Source organism: Thrips palmi, unplaced genomic scaffold (genome assembly GCF_012932325.1).
Source record: "Thrips palmi isolate BJ-2018 unplaced genomic scaffold, TpBJ-2018v1 HiC_scaffold_4, whole genome shotgun sequence".
In the NCBI taxonomy this organism is placed as follows: domain Eukaryota; kingdom Metazoa; phylum Arthropoda; class Insecta; order Thysanoptera; family Thripidae; genus Thrips; species Thrips palmi.
This window is the reverse complement of record NW_023144631.1, coordinates 11186366-11206256: the sequence shown is the minus strand read 5'-3', so window position 1 is coordinate 11206256 and position 19891 is coordinate 11186366. Positions and strand designations below refer to the sequence as shown.

Sequence of the window (19891 nt, the reverse complement as noted above, 5' to 3'; positions counted from 1 at the left end):
ATTCCAACGCAAACCCACCTGCTTTCCACGACAAGAATTCCGCAGCCAGTGACAAATCTGCCCAACAGTAAAGAAAGAAATGACATGACAGGTAAGTTCCCATCAACTATCAGTTTGTTTAGAAAAGTGAATCTAACCCATTAAAAAAAAAGATTTGAATTCTATAATATTCTTTGGAAACAAGAAGAGCTGTAATGAAGCTGCTTCTTTTAACTCTGGACTTGAAATGTGACTGATTCAACGGTGAAGGGCAGTGACTTGGACATTGCACTGTGCTACAATTTCCAAGACCCAGTCAGATGTGCTATGCTGGTAAAACACGTGCAGGCGATTCAATACGCAGGGGTAACACTTCAAACACAAAAACACACAAGCACGCCAACACACAAAGATGAGTCCACAAACTCCAATTTACTTTTACAGAGAAAGCAAAGTGACAAGTAAGAGACTTGCAAATTTAAGGCTTATACGACTGGCAAATTTGAGAGTTGGTATGTCAAATGAATGCATGCACAAACTAGATAAAAACAAGTGACAAAATACAGTTAAGATTCAGTTTTTTTCGAAACCAATGAGAAATCTCTTTTCCTTGAATGAAAGATTACTAGAGGTCGCTGAATTTGTCTAATCCTACACAGGTTAGGATAGTCTATTTTATTCCAAATGTCTCTAGTTTTCTTTTAGACAAACGGAATGCAAAGATAGTAATACAAAACCACTGAAACACACCAAAGTCAAGAGCCACAAAAAATAACCACGACAACCCAGGAAACAAGGGAAAAACACCAAAGTTGTGTGTCTCTCATCGTGACTGGCCATAGAGCCATGGAAAGCAGTTGTCGCAGTCTAGAGGTCTGGAGCGCGAGCGCAAGACTGAAACTGGCGCGGTCGCTCATGCCGCTACCCCGCGCGCGGAGACTGTCCAAGCGTGGGGTCTCTCGCGCGCGGGGTAGCGGCAGCGCGGCAGCAACAGACTCTTTGGCCACGACTGCTGCGCCACGGCGCAGTCAAGCGATTTAGAAGAGCGGTTTGTTCCTCTGTCTCTCTCGCACGCTTGAGGAGAACTCCATGAGTGCGACAAGATAGACAACTCTTCTGAACCGCTCGGCTGTCGCGGGCCCTTCGAACCAACAACACAACGTGTGGCGAGATAGACAGCGTGCTTCTCTCTCTCCTTCTCTCTCTCACGCATTCATGCCTAGGAAGGAAGTGTCTTGTTACCCACCCTTACCTGCGGCCGCACTCGTGTAGGGGTAGCCCTCGAAGCTGGAGGGGTACTGGCCGGGGTAGGAGGCGGCGGCGGCGGCGGCCGCGGCGGCGTTCTGGTACTCGTAGAACTGGGAGGCGGCGGCGGCCACGGCGGCGGCGTGCGACAGCTGGGCCGGCGGCAGCGACACGACGCCGGGGCCGGCAGACAGGTAGGGCGCGGGGTACACGTAGCTCTGCGGCACGCTGCAACAGCAAGGCGCGACGCACGTCAGTGCACGTCAGTGGGGCCGGCGAGGGCGGAGCGCGGAACACCGGGCAGCATCTCCACCTCCCATGCCTCCTACTCCATGGCACACAACACAAAAACGGTTTTAACAGCTACGGAAAAGACAGTGGGGGGGAGGGGGCAGTGTGCGCCTCCTGGCTCAGTCCACTCTCATTCTCTCTCTCACACACACACTCACGCGCTCCACAGCCGTCGCTACCCCTTTAGCGAGGGACTCTCCGCGCTGCAGCCCTACGGAGGGGCCTCGCACGCGGGGTAGCGACGTCTCCCTTCGCGGACGCGGTGTGCGGTGCGCGCGCGCTTCCCCGGCCCCGAGTCCAAGCACCCCGTCATCGTCATCGCCGTCATCTCGGTCCGGATGTCGCCGGCGTCTGCCCGCGCGGGGGAACCAGGGGAACCGGGGGACCAGGGGCTCGCAGTGTCGCGAGCCGGGGGCAGCCGGGGGCCAGGCCGATGCCACGCGTCTAATTTTGTCCCGACCTTTCGCTCTCGTCTTTTTCCGTCTGCCCGGCGCGGCACGGCACGGCACGGCACGGCCCGCTGCTCTTTTCAAATGGGAATTCACCTGCGGTTTGTGGTTCGCGCAGTCGCTGCGCCATGGCTGCGCCCTGCGCTGAGGGTGAGGGGGAGCCCGTCAGTCCGTCCCAAAGCGGCGCGAGATGGGTGCAAAACCGATGCAAGTCGCGGGCACGCCGAAAGAAAATTAGGAGAAACTGCTTTGGGCGTTCGGCTGTCGAAAATTGGTACTCGGCGTCGAGGGGGAAATCACTCTTAAAAACTGTGACCCGACTACTCCCTATTACGTTCTATTACGCTATTACAGAAGGCTTATTACGCTCGAAAATATCCAGATTTAGGCTAAAATCGGACCCTAAATAGGGAAAATTTTAAAAAATTTGGCTATTACGCTATTACTATTACGCGTAATACTAGGAATCAGTGACCCGACTATTACGCGAGTGATTTCCCCCTCGCTCGGCGTTGTCTCAGGGGACAGGGTCTACGCTACCAAGGAGGGAAGGGGTGGGGGTAACCACGACGCGTAGCATCAGGACGACCCCTTCCGACGTATGTCATCCTAGACAAACGCACACAGGACGACGGCATGCGTTCGCAAACACACGGACACACACACACACACAAACACAGTCATACCCCCTTGGCTGGGTGGAGGAGGGTGGGGCACACAATATGAATAATAAACAAACATGAAGTGGACGGGGTGAGTGGCGGGGGCGTCGGGAGCAGTCAGGTCGCGTCTCGCGGTACTACTATCCGTGAGTCCCGCGGTGTGTCTCACTGCGTGCCTCACTGTTTGTCTCGCGGTGTGTCTCACGGCGAGTCGTCGCACCGCGTGCGTCGTCTCACAGGTTCACGAAATGACACATGCATTAAAGATTGCTCCAGTCGCTTGCTCGCTTCGACACACGTTATGTCGAACGGGGCGGCGGAGGGGTGGGGGTGGGGGGAGAAGCTGCCACCCGATGCTCACTACATGGGCACACGGGCATGCCTCAATAAAAAAAAATACAGCTAATGGTGAATATACAACAACACTCTTGAATGTGGAAAACAGCAAATCACACCCAAGAAAGTCAAAACAAAACTAGATCACTCTGGCTTGAGGCACTCAATCTATGTAGCCACAATGAGAAATAAAGTGTAAAGTAAGAGAAAAAAAAAACAATCACAAAAATCCCACACTCAAAAAACAACAACATATCGTCCACAAAAAAATGACAGTACAGTCAAGGCCATATGATAATGTTTTAAAATTAACAGGAAGGTGCAGAAGGTGGTTCGAGTCGTGTGACGACTTTCGTGTCACACTGAACAGCCGGGCGGCCGTGACAACGGCCGTGGCCAATGCCGTGAAGCGTGGCAGGGCCGTCACATCGTCCGTGACGATAACTGGGCCGTGACTGCACTGTGTGGCACTGCGTGTGCCGTCCGTCCAACATGACATAAACAGACTGAATCGACGTGAGGCGATCCGACCCGCTGCCGCACCTGGAATGAGTTTACGTCATATTGCACGCCCGGCCAAAGTGAACGCCTTGCGTCAGGCCTACAAGGAGCACTCGGAGCGACTTGGAGCCTTGTCAGGGCGTCACGAGAGAGATCTCTTTCAGTGGCCCTGCAAGGTTAGACATTTCCAAAATTGATTAACTTAGACTATGTACCCTTCTGTTTATGTTTGAATTGGAATGCTTGATTGTGAAGCACTGTAGTGCCCCTTGGGTTTTGAGAAAGGCCAAAGAGAGATTGGAACACATCAAAACGTACACTACCTACTCTACGAAATGCATTTCAGTTAAGCAGAAACGTCGCACTCTTGATGCACCCTGTAAGTATGCACACCTGTCACCAAGTCTACCAACCAAAAAAATTCTCAATCAAGAAGGAAAAAACAAATCAAACAGAAAAAAACTTAGAGAAAACATTAGGCGTATAGTACCACTGCAGTTATTCTGTGCCATAATTGGATGAATACAAGGATGTGCAGGGATTAAATGGTACTTCAAAGGGGGGCTGGGGGCTACTGTGCTTGCTTAAACGCTTTTTAAAATCGATTTTCAAGTTTTGAATTTTTCAATGTACCCTCCGAACAATGTCGTCAGCAGATTTCGGTATACGCTACTGGAACGAGTGTGGTTTTGCACAAGTACATACCTGTTACTGTCAGTCTACACCCCCACAAAGGAGCAGCAAGAAACGCGGCCAGTGCAAACGCGATACAAGGGAAACCAAGTATTTCCGCAGAATGAATCACAAGTAGACGGAGCATTTAACTAGTGCAAATTGGTTGCAACATGTTAAGACACAGATTAGAGCACTGCACAGCTCGCGTTCCTCCAAGAAGCGCTTTAGTTGTGAGAGAAATGTTATCTGGAATTATTGCAAAACCATACACTTTCCATTTACCGCAAATCCCACACCAAACGAACATCACCGTGCAAAGAAAAATTAAATAGAACTCAATGATATAACCAAAAGTAAAACAAAAAGAAAACATAAAGTTATGATCAAAAACAATTAATAAAAATAAACTCGAAAGAAAAGAAAACCACCATCACGTCACTCCACTCCCACGCCACACAAGCTTGCTCTGTTTACATGATACTTGTGTGCGATGCCCAACGCCTCTCCTCCTGGGTTTGCCCTGAGCTTGCCCTCCGAGGGTTCACCTCCGGGGTTCACCTCCAGGGTTTTGCCCACCGGGTTAGCCTTCTATCTTTATCTGAAAAGAGGACCAGTTGTCACCACAAGACCAAAAAAAAGTTGAAGAAAGAAACATGTCGTCACAAACGGCGGGTCAACACTAATGAGTAATTCCATTGAGATTAAAACAGATTTCAAACACTTTCTGCACGCTTCCTGTGAACTCTTCTTACAATCTAAGAGGTGTTTGTGGAGCAAAGTATTCCCGACGTAGCGCCTCTGTCTGAATGTCAATCGGTGCGGAAATAGACGACGGGAGCAACCAGGCGGTGTCACGAAGTCACCGAGTCACGAGGCCCAGCGGCGCCACGCGGCACATTCTGGGGATGAGCCAACAGGGAAAAGAAAATGAGGCGAGGGAGCAGGTCTCTCTCCGCTCGCCGCGCGTCGCCGCGCCTCGCCATGCCTCACGGGGCGGGACGAGGCGACAGCAGAATAGAACACAATGTTAATGACGTGGCTGTGGTGGGATATCTCCCAATAAAAAGCCGAAATGAACGCGGTAAAGAAAGAAGGGGCCTCGGCGCCGTAAACGTAAAGGCGCCGGAATGGGCCCTAATGCAGCCCTAATGCAATACGCGGAAGCGATTCCGCTTTGGGGCTGGGCCTGCCCCGGGGGCTGCCCCAGGGGGCCCCGCGAGGGGTAGCGCCACCCTCGCACCGACCGGCTTCCAGCCGCGGCCGCTAGGTGGCGCCACACGGCGCGTTTCGGAAGCGAGAGCGAACAGCGACCGCGCGAGCCCCACGTCGCTTCGTCCTCCTGGTTGCACCCGGCTCGTTCCTTTCCCGACTCCTTTTGGAAAATTCTCAGAATCGCGCGTCGTGTGCTAATAAACTAGTTGCCACCTCCAGAGTGTGACTCGGCCTGAGAGCCAGACAGGTACAAAACGAAGAGGCCTTGTCCGTACATCCACTGTGAGCACAACACCAATTGCAGTTTGTACAGGTGCTCGAGGCTCCGAGGGGACACGGCGTGCCGTATGTACAGGTAAGAGAGAATAGGGACGAAGCTCACCCGTACTGGCTCGGTAAGACTGAAGGGTAGCCCGTCGTCCTGATCCCGGGGAACGTGAAACCTGCAACAGGGAGAGAAGACCCGGTCAGACACGAACAGCGAAACCGGAAAAATGCATTCCGCCAACAATTCTAGGACACACACACACACACACACACACACACACACACACACACAGAGACACACACAAAACTATCTACAACAACGACGCAGTAATGCTGCAGGCAGGCACGGGCAGGCACGTTAGATATTCAAATCCTCTACACTGGCTGTCATGCCTCGCTGCACTGTTCAGTGTTCCCAGCTTGCGCGCGCCGCGGCGCGGTGGTTCGGTTCGGCCTTCGTTTGAGGGCGTTTGAGGGATTCCCGATGATTCCGTCCAGGGCCCTCTCCTGTGCAGGGGTGCGACACGTTGAGCCGTGAAATGTGCACCAGCGGCGTGGCGGGGTGTGGCGTGGCGGGGCATGTCGCCAACCCTCCACCAAAATAGCCCTTTGGAGGCGCGCACGCCGCTCTGCCCAGTTCAGTGAAGCGACGTTTCCGCGCGACCCAGTTGCTGGTCAGGCTGGTTGGGGCGGGCTGAGGCTGGGGCTGAGGCTGGCCGGAGCGGGGCGGGGCGGGGCGTCGCGTCGACTCGGACCAGGTTCACGACGACGACGTGCCGAAGACGCGTTTTCCGAGCCGCCGGGCAGTGCCGGCACTGCACGCTAAAGCACCTGGCCAACGGACTCGAGTCCTCGCGCTCCAATTCCCACCACGGCAGCGGCTCTCTCTCTACCCCCCCCCCTCTCTCTCTCTCGCACTCACAGGGCGGTGCGAGAGAGACACAGCGACGAAAGCACTGTTCGGAATCAGCAGGCCGCCGTTGGCTCGCGCTGCCTAATTAACTTGACACTGACGCGCTGCGCCGCTGCGATTGTGTAGAGTCGCACAAAGGACCCCCAGGAGCGTCGGTCGCACGCACACACACTCACACACATGTGTGTGTGCACGGTGACATGAGTGGAATCTGCGCGGCCTACCATTTCCCCCGACTAGTCCCCGGCTCGGCAGGCTTGGCAGGCAGCCACCCTCCCTTTCTCTCCCTCTCTCTCTCTGCTCTGACCACCCATTCGCGCGCTGCAGCACTGCAACAAGTGCCTCCGGGCGGTGTACCAGCAGCGGCGTAGCGCGGCCGAGTGCGAGAGAGAGGGAGAGAGAGAGAGAGCGAGAGAGAGAGAGAGAGAGAGAGAGAGAGAGAGAGAGAGAGAGAGAGAGAGAGAGAGAGAGAGAGAGAGAGAGAGAGAGAGAGAGAGCGAGAGCGGCAGAGCGTCGTGCCATTTTATTTCCTAGCGAACCGCTGTTTGAACGGCACGGGGCCTTGCTTGCCTTGCCCCGGCACTCTCGTCACATCAGCGGCGTCCCGCGGGGACGGGCGGGGCGGGGCGGCCCTCTCCCCCAAGTTTTCCAGGTCCCTGAACACAGGGCGCACAGGGCGCACAGGGCGTAGGGCGCGGCGCGCGGGGCTTGAAAGGGCCCAGAAGGCAAAGGCACGCCACGGGCAGCAGGGAAGGACCGGCCGGCCTCGCCGCCCCGCCGCCGCGTGTCCAGCCAGAGAGGGCCGCGCGCCGCGCCGCGCCCTAAGTTGTTTCCTTTAATGGTCCGCCGGAGGAAAAGTCCGACGCGCGAGGAGCGAGGAAGACGGCGAGGACAGGGGAGGGCAGCGAGCAGCGAGGACAAACCGCGCGCCGAAAAGGGCGAGGCGAACTGGCTGCCCCGCCACGCCCCGCCACGCCCCGCCACGCCCTGCCCGCGGAAGGAAGGAAGGAAAGGGTTGGGGGTGGCGGTGGCGCGACCAACAGGTCCCCCTTCTTGCATCGGCGGGGCGCGGCGGGGCGCGGCGGGGCGGGGCCGCTACCCAGACCGGGGCGCGGCGGAGAACGTCACGCTGCGAAATAAATTGAATGCTCCGGAGGACGCAGGGCAAACACCTGGGCGAGGACGCGCGCCGCACACGCCCCCAGGGCCCACCCCACCCCGCCACGGGGGCGCGAGAGGGTACAGAGACGGATGAAGCGGCCTCGAGGGGACGCTGGGGGACGCGGCCCAGGGCGTATTCGAGGTGACAGTGCTTTATAACCAGGCCTGAATATGGAAACTGAATAGAGACCAACCCGCGCCACCGCCGCACCGCCGCAGTGCCGCTGCCGAGGCCGGGCCGGAGCGAGGCGCCGCACCGCGCCAAGCGAATCCGGGGAACGGAGCAGCACGGACGGAGGCAGACCGACGCACCGCCCCAGTGCCGCGTGGACGAATTTCCCTCTGCGTGCGCGAGCCACACCACTGCACAGTGGGTCAGAGGACCGCGTTGGAGGCGGCCAAAATGCTAGACGCGTTTTGAGCGCCAGAGTCAATAAACAGGACTCGAACCGAACGTTTGACTCCACCAATGGATTGCTCTCCTAACGAGGAACCTATAGGTGGGGTCACACGTTCAATGAAAGTCCAGTTCAGCGACTCTGGAGCTCAAAACACGTTTAGAGTTTTGGCCGCCTCCACCGGTCTTCTGGCCCACAGTGCGGCGCCGTCACCTCATCGCCAAAGGAAAATGGAGAGAGGGAGGGACGCGCGTCCACTGGAAGAAAACGCGATGCGATATGGGCTCTTGAGATGGGTCTGAGCGGCGGACAGCAGTCCAAGAGTCTCGGGGCGTCGGCGTCTCGGCCAGGCTACGACGAGGGTGGCGTGGCTGGGGGAGCACGGTGGAGCGGGGCGAAGCGCCCCATCAGGCGGCGCAACCCTTTTCAGAGGCTGCCACTCCGCGCCACTCCGCGTCACCTGGCCTCTGCCTTGGGCTGGCCGCCTGGATTAAACTTTGTGATGGAAGTCTGAACGAGCCGGGCCGAGGCAAGGCCACCGCAAGGCGCCGAGCACCTGCTCTCCGGGAGGCCGAGGCTGCCGCAGGCTTGCCCCGCGGCCTGCCCGCAGAGCCACTCCGAACAGTGCTCTCTGTCTCTCTCGCACTCGCGGGCGTCCCTGCTGCGTGCGAGAGAGACAGCTGGGGACGGACGGGGCCCTGTAAGGAGCACTCGGAGTGCGTGATTCAGGTTACAAGGCGAGCCTCCCCCTCCCCCACGCCCCTCCACCGGGAGAGTGCCGACCTCATGGCCGAACGCAGAGGCCAGGCCTCAGGCAGGCAGCGGCTGCAGCAAGGGGTGCATCAACCTCGGCGACAGGGACACTGCCTATAAATCCAACAGCTGCTCAGCGCTGCTGGTGCGTGTGACCGCGCGTGCGCGCGCGAGAGAGAGAGGGAGAGAGCGAAGCGGCGTCACCTCGCCTCGCGAGACGCGGTCGCGCCATCCGTTATTTTCCTTTTCGTTTTAATGACGGGCGAGTGAGAGAGACAAACGCCCCGTGGAGTGGCAGGCAACGGGTTGTGTTGCGGGCCCCGCCGCCCGGCCGCGAGGTGAGCTGTGCTCCACGGCGGGTGGTCCTGGCGTCCAAAAGCGCGGCGCGGCACGGCGCGGCCCGGGGCGACAGCATTCCGAGCCAGCGGGACGTCGCCGTGACGCCGTGAGGCCGGGCCGAGCGGGGCCGCGCCGGACGGGCAAAGCGCAAAGCAGGGCACACGCGGCGCCGTGACGGCCTGCGTGACGGGGGACGGGGTGGACGGCGGCACAAAGGAGCTCCTGCCATTGTCACAACACTGCCGCTGGCACCGGCACGGCACCCAGGGCGCAGCGCGGCGCGCCGTGGCGGTCCGAGAGGGGAGGCCGACGTCGACGTCGGCCAGGCCCGGCCAGGCCGTCTCGGGGCGCTGCGCCGCGCTGCGCGGTCACCGGGTGGAACTCGGCAACATTAATCTTGCGCGTCCAGCCAGCCAGCCAGCCAGCCAGCAGCCAGAGCCAGCGCCGTGTCGGGCGGCGCGCGGGGCGGGGCGGGGCCCGGCGGGGCGGGGCTTCCGGCTCATCTGCCGCGAGGCAACAGGTGCAGGCTGCGCGAGGCTGCGGCTGGCTGGGCGTTCTTCGGGCCGAGCTCCGACCCGCAGACTTACAGACTCGCGGGGGGTGCGCCGCCGGGGGGGCCTGCCCTGCCCTGCCTGCCTGCGGTCCACGACGCCCGGGGCGGCCAGGGCGGTGGGGACGCGGCCACCACACTAACGTAGCGTGACCGGCGCGAGTTCCTGGCTGTGCACCCCGGCGACGCGGGGCGAGGCGGGGCGGCCACCACGCCCTGGACCTCATTACCCTCTTGTCCCCGCCCCTTGCCCGCCCCGCCCCGGCCGCCCTGCCCTCGGCACCATCATTTCTCAACTATTCTAAGCGCGTCGCGCCACGCCATCCACCCACCCACGCCGCCACGCCGCCGGGCTGGTGGACCGGGCGGGCCACGCAGACGGGAAAGGCAGAGCGTATTTGTCACAGCGACCGCCCCTCCGCCCTCCCCCGCCCGTGCCAGCAGCCAGCACCATGGCATCGCCCGCACTAATAATAGTCACCGCCTGCACGACCAAAGGACCAAAGGTGGCACCAGCCGCACCAGCCTCCACCGGGTGTCTCCGCCCAGCACGGCCCAGCTGGCTCGTTCCGAACAGTGCTTCGTTGTTCCGTCTCCCTCGCACCCCGACGGGCCGCGCGCGCCGCGCCGAGTGCGAGAGAGACGGAGTCCTGACGGAGTTCGGAATGAGACCGCGGCGAGCCGAGTGCAGCAGCGCTTCGTCATTCTTTCCCTCTTGTCTTTTTAGCCGCAGCCGCGCGGCCGCGTCGCCTCGGCGCTGACAGTGTGTGAGACGCGGGAGGCTCGGATCCTCGGCGCCGACGCCAAGGACCTGCCCCCACCTCCCCGATACCGAAACTCCGAAAGCAAGCGCCCCGTTTAAGAGGCCGGCGGAGCGACGCGCGACGTGCCTGCGCCGTAAAATAAATCCCGAGGGCCGCGCGAGTTAGCGCTAGAGGGCGGAGGTGCGCGTGTCGCGTGGGAGAGAGAGAGAGGGAGAGCGAGAGGGAGGGAGAGAGAGAGAGAGAGAGAGAGAGAGAGAGAGAGAGAGAGAGAGAGAGAGAGAGAGAGAGAGAGAGAGAGAGAGAGGGGACAAGCCTGCGTCGGAGGGCCGCGTCGTGAAGCAGCGCGACGACACTCGTTTACCCAACACACTCAGACCGCACTTCCGCGTGTTGCAAACCAGTAAAGTCACCTGCAGCACGCACTCTGCGCTCTCCAACCAGCACGGCGACGAGAGGCTGGAGACGCGCCCGCACTGCTAGGCGCAGAAATCAAACTGACCGACACCCTAAAGTGTAGTGTACTTTCAGGTAAAGTGTTATATCTGGTAAAGGCCCGCGTGCTTTAAGGATGTCGACACCTGCGGGCGGCGGCAGCAGACCGATTCCGAGAGTCGTTTTCGTCGCACCGTCTCTCTCGCACTCATGAGGCGTCCCGTCAGGGAGCGAGAGAGACAGAGCGACGAAAGCGACTGTCGGGTCGCGTGCAGTGCGGGCCACGCCGACGGCCGGGCGGACGGCACCGCACCGCGAAGGCACAAGCCAGTCGAGTCAGTCCACCGGCCATCATGCCTGCTGTATAAATAGAGCGCGTGTCGCGCGTGGCGCGGAGTAGCGAGGCGGGCCAAGCACAGTGGCGTCCGACGACGCCGCCGCCGTGCGGAGCCAGGCGGAGTCAGGCCCGGCCGAGCCCCGCCGAAATCGGCGGACAAGTGCGACGCGGCCTTGCAGCGCGGTGCGCGGCGCTCTGCTCCAGCCGGGACGACGGCCGCCGCCGCGGCCGCCACGGCGCCTGCGAGACTCCGGGTAGGCCGGCCCGCGGCACACGCGCGTCCGCCGGCACAGCATCGCGCCGCGCGCGGGCGCCCCGCAGCCGCAGCCTCCTCGACTCCGCTCCGCAGCGTGCCGAGCCGAACGCGGAGCCGCTGTTATCGGAATCAGGCTAGAGTCTCGGCCGCGCACTGCACGCGAGGGGGCAAAAACTCGCGCAATCATGTGTACACGGCCCCCGAAATCACACGCGAATCATTGAGAATCACGCGAAATCAAGCAATCCGAAATCAACCAAAATCACTAAAATCGACCGAAATTAGGCAGAATCACACGAAACCAGGCCAAATCAGTCCGAAATCATTTCTTTCCGAACACAATCACACGCAATCACGCTCAACATCACCCTGGTGCGTCGCGAAATAAGGCAAAATCAGCCATGAAATCAATTAAAACCATGCGCAATCATTGCGTTTTCCGAATCATGTGTACACGAAAATCCCGAGTTTTTGCCCCCTCGACTGCACGGCAAAACCAACGTCCGGGTTTCCCAGGCGCACCCTGGAAAAATGCCCTGTTTTTCCAGGGTGCGCCTGGGAAACCCGGACGTTGGTTTTGCCGTGTGGGAGCGTCATCCGTCTCGGTCGCACTTGCTCCCTCCCCGCCCCCTTCTTCCGCGGCGTCCCGGTCTTGCAGTGCGGTCGCCAGCAAGGACGCCGAGGCGAGCGCTGAGGGGCGGCGCGTGACGAGGCCAACGAGGCCCTTGCAACAGCCGGGGGAGCCGCCGAGTTATGGTGTTTACCCGGTGTGCTTCTTGCCGCCGACCGGCCGAGGGGCCGGGATGCGGGGCGGGGGTCGTCGCACTCGCCGCGACAGGCCGCCGCGCCAGCACACTGTGTCCACGTCGGCCACCCCTCGCCGTGGTGGTCAGCAAGGCGGCACCGCGAGCGCCGGGGACGGCAGCACTTCTTGGCGACCCTCCTGAGCCAGCGCGGCCAACAGAGGGATTCCGTCGCTCTGTCTCTCTCGCAGCGACACAGGCCGCCCCACGAGTGCGAGAGAGACAGAGCGGCGAAAACGACCGGCCAGTGGACCGCCACACAATGGCTCCACCAAATTGCTTGGCACCCCGCCTGGTCGGCGCTGGGCTGCGCGCGGAGTCGAACCGCCGACCCCGCGCACCGCGCGCCCACGCGCTGCGCGCTCGGCCACCGACACACGCCGCGCGTCGTCCGTCACCAGACGCAACACATTTAACAGCGGCGCGGCGTGACGGCCCCGCTCGGGGAGGGGGCGGCCATCGGCAAGCCATCGGGCCATTAGGGTTTCATTTTCCTCGCGGGAAAAGGCAGCCCTCTAAATGCGTGGGCGATAATGGAGGTGAAACGGTGGAGCGGCTACGCGTCTATCGTCTATCACACTGGCGCGCGTCTATCCGAACGGCGTCGCGTCTATCCCACCCCCTCTACTTTCGCACGCACGCACACATTTTTAATTCAACACGCTGGACAAAATTTAGGTGCATGAAATTTTTGACGCCTGCCCGAGTCGAAATCGTTTCTTTAAGGTCGCTCAACTTACTGTCTATAGCGCATCGACGTCGCGAAAAACCACAAGTGCAGAATTCCGTATGTTCCCCACCACACTAACACGCACGCATCACAACACAGGCAGGCGCACGCACACACATATAAACACACACACACACAGACTCAGGCAGGCACGCAAGCACGCCACCTGTCCTCGCTGGACGCCTTCTTTAATTAAAAAGGTATCGGCGGTGTAATTAGCGGGCCAATCAAACATGCATGGCCTGGCGGTGTCCGCCGGCCGACGCTGCAATGGCAGCAACGCGACGAAAGGTCCCGCCCGGCCGTCCGAAATCCGAGCACGGGCAAGTGGCGTTGATTCAAAATGGAAACAAAAACTTGTGTGTTTCTTGTCGAAACGACGCCACCGCAGCAGAAGGTGCAGCAGGCATGCCCGCGGCTCATCGAAGAGCCCGGTTCGGTGAAAAGCACCTTTTATGCTGTGGTGGCTGCAAAAAAGCGAAGAGGTCTACCGGCACAATACACTACACTACTACTACGAATAAAAGCGACAGCAACAAGGAAAACACAACAAAAAACAAAAACGAAATAGTAACTGGCGAGCACGTTACCCACGTGTTCGCGGGAAGGCGGGCGCAGGCGGGGCGGGGCGGTCGTCACGGAAACAACTTCTCAAACTTCGTTGTCGACTCCGTCAAATGCGACGTTTACACCCCCCTCCCTCTTCCCCCGTGTCTGGATCCGCCCTTGGCCGCGCGGCCAGCTCAAACACAGACAGGGACTTTGCCCCGTGCAAATCGGCCGGCCCACAAACACACCGCCGCATTTAAGATTCCGTGTGTGCGACCCGCCCCGCCGCGCCGCGCCACGCCACGCCACTGCGCGCTCCTACACCCGCAGGGCCGCAGGGCCACTGCCACGCCACTGCGAACTCACCATCGGCACCTGCACACAAAGAAAACAAAGACACCGCCGTAAATACAACACCAACATCAACACGGTTTCCCGCCCCAACATTTGTGTTTTCCTAATCTATACCCCGCGTCCCAAAATGGGCTCCACCGATGGGGGGGGGGGGACGAGGAGGAAGAAGAGGAAGAGGAGGAGGACGAGGAGGGGGAGGAGGAGAGCGGAGGAGGTGGCCCCGTGGAAAGGAACAACGAAAACGATTTCCTTACTCGCCACTGGACAGTAGTAAAGCCCCAATTAACGGAATTGTCGCGACACGTACACCTGGCACACTGCAAAACAAAGCGACGCGCCTCGCGGCCCGCAGTTTCACGCATATTAATACGCACTGCGCACGCACGCACGCACGCCGCCACCCTCGGCGCCCCGCGGCCACGCCGGAAGTGTAGGCGCCCCGTTGAAACATGCATGCGTGCGGCGCGGGGCACGCGGCGGCACGCGCCACGCACGCGCCACGCACGCGCTCGCGAGCATGTCACGCCACTGTCCCACTTAGCGGTTTTTTCCTGTTTTTTTTTTTTTTTTCATTCTTTTTTGAGCGGCCACCGCTTTAGAGACGCGGACACGCGACACAGTTACCATTCCATTTCGGGCCGTCGCGCCCCGGGCAGACCAGGGCAGCCGCGGCCCGAAGCACTGTGATTTATGATTGGGAAATGCCGCCCCACAGTGGGCCAGAAGCCGGTGTAAGCGGCCAAAACTCTAGACGCGTTTTGAGCTCCAGAGTCGCTAAATGGGACTCGAACCGAACGTGTGACCCCACCAATGGATTGCTCTCCGAACGAGGAATCCATTGGTGGGGTCACACGTTTGGTTCAAGGCCTGCTTAGCGATTCTGGAGCTCAAAACGCGTCTAGAGTTTTGGCCGCCTCCACCGGTCTTCTGGCCCACTGTGCGCCCCCGGCCCGGCTCGGCTCGGGCAGGTGTCGGCGAGGAGGGCGCTTCGCCTGGCTTCACCGCGAGTCGCACTTTGGACGGCGATTTGTGCCGCGAAATGGGGCGATTTTGGATAGCAAACGCAAAGTGTGCGACAGAAATTGGCGAGAACGAACGCTTGCTGCTGCTCCGAATTGGCCGCGGGACGAGGCCAGCTCCAACGGGGTACGCACCTCCTGACGTTAGTCTCTGTCGCACTACGAAGGTCGTTCAGACAGACGGGAAGCAGAGACGCGCCCACGCTGTCCGCAACGTTTCACAGCATTTTCGTTTCCTCCTTTTCCCGTGGTTGGACCGCCATGGCCGCCCTGGCCGCGCGGTTTTCATAACCGGCGGCGACGCACAGCGCGCTGATTGCTGGGGTGGCGGGGAATCGGGCCCCGGGGACCGGGGAGGCCGCGACGGAACGCTGGTCGCCCCCCCCCCCACCTTTCGCGCACTCACCCCGGGGGGTGCGAGAGAGACGGGAAGCAGACGACGCGCCCCGCCTGTCCGCAACGTTTACAGCATTTATTCGCTCTTTCCTCCTTTCCGCGGCGGTGGCCGCCATGGCCGCCGTGGCCGCGCGGTCCATTCCGGCGGCGTCGTTAAAGCGCGCTGATTGCGGTGGAGTGGTTCGGGGATTCGGAGCGCAGGGCCGCAGGGGTGCGAGAGAGACAGGGCGACGACGGCACGCTGGTCGCCCTCGCCTCGCTCTCCACCATTTCGCGCTATTTTGGCTGCCCGTCTGCCACCGCGGCGTCACGCGCAGAGTGACGGGCACGGCGTGACGAGTCACAGTCACACGCACGTCCGGACCGAAACTAAAATAATTAACAAACAGACAGCGCGGCGGAGCGGCGGAGCGGTCCTGTGTGTGTTTCGAAAGAAGACTCTTTCTTCCCCTCCCATGTTGACGACGAGGGGGGCGCCACCCTCTCTCTCCCTCGGAGGGGCAGAGAAACAGCGCTCATTCCGAGTAGTGCCGTCTCTCTCGCACTCGAGGCGCGCCCCGAAGGAGTGCGAGAGAGACAGAGCGAGCCGGCAGAGCGAGAAGAAAAGGGAGTCCGTCGAGCTCGACACAACCTGATGTGAGAATTATCACACGTGGCGCGGGTGATGCGGCCAGGGCACGCCCCTCTCCTCCGAGATGGCCATCTTCCCCTCGGCGGAGAGCACACGACGCCGAGGAGTCGACGCAGAGTGGGCCAGAAGACCGGTGGAGGCGGACAAAACTCCGGACGCGTTTTGAGCTCCAGAGTCGCTAAACAGGACTCGAATCGAACGTGTGACCCCACCAATGGATTGCTCTCCGAACGAGGAATCCATTGGTGGGGTCACACGTTCGGTTCAAGCCCTGCTTAGCGACTCTGGAGCTCAAAACGCGTCTAGAGTTATGTCCGCCTCCACCGGTCTTCTGGCCCACTGTCCGACGGAGGCTGCCTGCGCTCGACACGGCTAAAGATCCTGGCCAAGCACACAGCGGGGGAGCCAAACGGGAGCACGGAAGCGGCAAGACGCTCCCACACCGTCCTCTCTCTCTCTCTCTCTCTCTCTCTCTCTCGCAGCCCTACGGGACGCCCCACGAGTGCGAGGCAGAGCCAGCGAGGCACACTGTGCGCGCAATCGGTCTGTCCGGTCCGCTCTTTCCTCCTCTGGGATTGGCTTGGTCAGGCAGGCCCTTGGAAGCGAAGCGAGGACATATTCGGTCCCCGCAGGACGCCGGCGACGCCGGCAGGACGGGGCGGGGCCTAACCCTTCTGGGCCGCGGGGCGGCCGGGCCGGGCCGCCCGACGGTTCCGCTGCCTCCGTCCTTCGTCCTTCTCGACCCACTAATTGGGATGGGGAGGAACTGATTCGGAGGGCCCTGCAGGGCGTCCCAGGCCAGCGGCAGTCCGCCCACACTGCTAAACACGCCTCGCCCTTTCGAGCGGGGGAAGGACGCGTCGCGCCTTGTTCTTTCAAGTCTATCTAACGCAAACTTGTTGTTTTACCGAAACAAAAAACAGCAAAAACAACAACAACAACAACTAGACCGGCGCTCCGGCCGCGGCGCGACCCGGCGGCCTCGAGAAGGCACTTTGGTCGGCCTCGCCAGAGGCAAAGGCAAAGGCAAAGGGGCAGAGGCACGAATCAATACGCATTAGTGGAATAACGTCGGGGCCGAGTGTGTTTCGCTGAAGAGCGCTCAAAGGCCGTGGCCCCGCCGTGGCCCTCCGTGGCCCCCTGGCGACCTCTGCCCCGCATGCCGGACCAAAGTGTCCACTTAGCGGGCCCCCAAGGACGTCCGCGAGGCCGCCCGTTTCACATATCGACGCGACGTCCACGCTCAACGAACATTTTCGCAGAAAGAACAATAACAGAAAAACAAACAAAGTCTTTTTTTGCAGTGTCGGTCTTTATGTCGCCATTACTACAGGCGGTTCGATAGCGCGAGCGCGAATCGACCAGCCCCGCGGCGGGCAGACCGCGACCCGCCGCCATCCGCCATCGACTTGGCAAAGTCGCCTCATCGGAAAAGTTGAAACTCTTGGCCCGTTTCCGGTTGCTTCCGGTCGCTTCCGGTGCTCCCGGCTCGGCACGGCACGGTTCGGTTCGGCTCGGCACGGCCCGGCTCGGCCAATTTCACGCGGGGGCGTCAGGGATAAATCTCAATGAAGGGATTGCGCCCATCCCGGCCCGGCCCCGCTAGGCCCCGCGCCCCGGCCATCCCCAGCACGGCCAGCACGGCCAGGCCCCGGAACAACCGGACGCGCCGCCCGGAGACTACGGCCCGGAGACCGGAGGCGGCGGGGGCGGCCGGGGGCGGTGCACAAACTGGGAGTTGGTAATGGCGGCATTCCAGGCCTCGCGGGGCGGGGCGGGGCGGTCACTGGGTCGGGGAAACTTATTGAAAGCGGTGCGGATCGCTGCGAGGGGCGCTGGAGTGGGCGTCAGCAGGGCGACCGGGCGGGCGGACGGACGGGACGGTAGACAGACAGACGGACAGGCGGGCCGCCCCGAGGGCTTTGGACAGGCAGGACGGACTCCTGCAAACAACTGTCCAGCCCATCCTACGAGCCCCGAGCCCAAAAGCAGGGCGGGCCAGCCCTTCACCGAGTGCTGCTGGCGACAGTATCTCGCCGCGGAACAATACGCCTAGGGGTGGGGCGGGGTGGGGCGGGGACGGGGGGGGGGGGGGCGGGGCGGGGCGGGGGGCGCGGCTGGGCACCGGCAACGCGCACTTGGCAGCCGGCCCCGGCGGTGCGCGCCACAATCGAAAAGTTCGCAATCGCGAGGAAGGAATCTTCGCGCTCGCGCGTCGCCAGCCTGGCCTGGCCCCGCCCCACACGAACGACCGTGCGCACACTCTTGTTGTTGTTATTGGTATTGAACAGGCGGGGCGGGGCGGCGAGGCGTTCCGGAGACGAGTTCGGCGGAGAGTAACGAGTGAGGCGTCCTTGAGCTCCAGGCGGCACCGCGCAGGACGCCGCCAGGACCTCGCGAGGACTCGGGCAGCGCGGGTGCCACGCCCAGCCCCGCGGTGTGACATTACAGCCACCCCGCCCCTCTGGCCGCGCAGGCCGCGCAGGCAGCGGGGGGTCGATAGCACGGCACCAAGGGCCGGGCAGGCCGGGCAGGCCGGGCACCTGTTGGAGCGGCAGCGTGACGGGGCGGCCGAGCGTGGCGCGAGCGTGCGTACCAAACGTAATAGAGTCTGAAATAGTAGTAACACGACGCCCGTTTGCGGCGCGCGCCCTAGTGCACCCAACGCACGCACCTAGACAGTGGACTAGCCGCGTGAGCGTGCCAGCAGCACTGGACTGGGCGTCTCTCAAGTGGACGCAAAAATGAACATCAACGAAGGGAGAAAGACTCCAGCGGCCCGGCGGCCAAGCGGCAAGGACGAGGAAGGGCGGGGTGGGGCGGGGTGGGGCGGGGTGGGGGCGGGGTGGGGGCGGGGTGGAGTCGGGCGGGGTGGGGTGGGGCGACACTAATCTTCTCGGCAGTCTCGGCTCTAGGCGCGTTAAATATTCACCGGGCATTATTCCGGGAAGCCCTCCTCGTGCAGGTGTCCAGCACGGCCGATTCCCAACAGCGCCGCGGCGCCTTCCTCGCTGCGTCTCTCTCGCACCCCTGCGGGACGCCCTGCGACTGCGCCAGCGAGAGGGAGAAAGACGGACGGACCATCCCCGGTGCAAGGCCACTGCAAGGGGGCACGGCCGATCGCGCCAAGTGATTGCCGCCCTTGTGAGCAGTGGATCTCCAACTCGAACCTCGACGGGTCTCGAACCTCGAAGCCGAAAGGGGTGGCCGAAGTTGCCGCGACGTCCGCTCCGCTTCGGCCGCTTTCGCTGCGCTCGCTGCTCCGCACTCCGAAAGCGGCAAGCGGCCCCATTAAGCGGATGGGAATCAACCGAGCGCACACCATTAAAATGTTTGGACACCCCGCCCCCCGCGGCCCCCCGCGGCCCCGCTGTGGCGGTCGGCCGGACCTCGCCGCGCCACGCCGGACCAAAGACCAACAGCCAGCGGAGCCCTTTGCCGTCCAGTTTCAATTCCAGCATCCCGCTAATGCCGAAATAAAAGAGGCGCAAGTTTTCCTCTCCAGCGCCAATCAGCGAGGCGAGGCCAAGCAAGGCCAAGCGGAGAGCCAATCGGAGCGGAAAGCGTGTTGGTAGAAGTGGAAGCGAGCACAGTGGGCCAGAGGACCGGCGCAGGCGGACAAAACTCTGGACGCGTTTTGAGCTTCAGAGTCGCTGAACAGGACTCGAATCGAACGTGTGACCCCACTAATGGATTCCTCGTTCGGAGAGCAATCCATTAGTGGGGTCGGTCACACGTTCGGTTCGAGTCCCATTTAGCGACTCTGGAACTCAAAACGCGTCTAGGATTTCGGCCGCCTCCACCGGTCCTCTGGCCCACTGTGGGACGAGAAGCAAATTGCAAGCGAGTCTCCCGACGACCGACGCGCGAGACAGAGACAGGCGGAGCC

At 61.2% G+C, this 19891-nt stretch overlaps 1 protein-coding gene across 6 annotated transcripts in view; it reads right to left on the bottom strand.

The window, feature by feature from the left end:
* Positions 1-19891, bottom strand: part of LOC117649066 (RNA-binding protein 24-like) — an 87326-nt gene that overhangs the window by 5011 nt on the left and 62424 nt on the right. For 3 of the 6 annotated variants that reach the window (XM_034391470.1, XM_034391465.1, XM_034391471.1), the window contains 3 exons: positions 5733-5793; positions 1226-1452; positions 19-57 (listed from right to left, as the gene is read on the bottom strand). In XM_034391470.1, the coding sequence (XP_034247361.1) occupies positions 19-57; positions 1226-1452; positions 5733-5793 (327 nt within the window). The remainder of the gene's footprint in view (positions 1-18; positions 58-1225; positions 1453-5732; positions 5794-19891) is intronic. The other 3 variants (XM_034391466.1, XM_034391467.1, XM_034391468.1) reach the window with 3 other exon arrangements.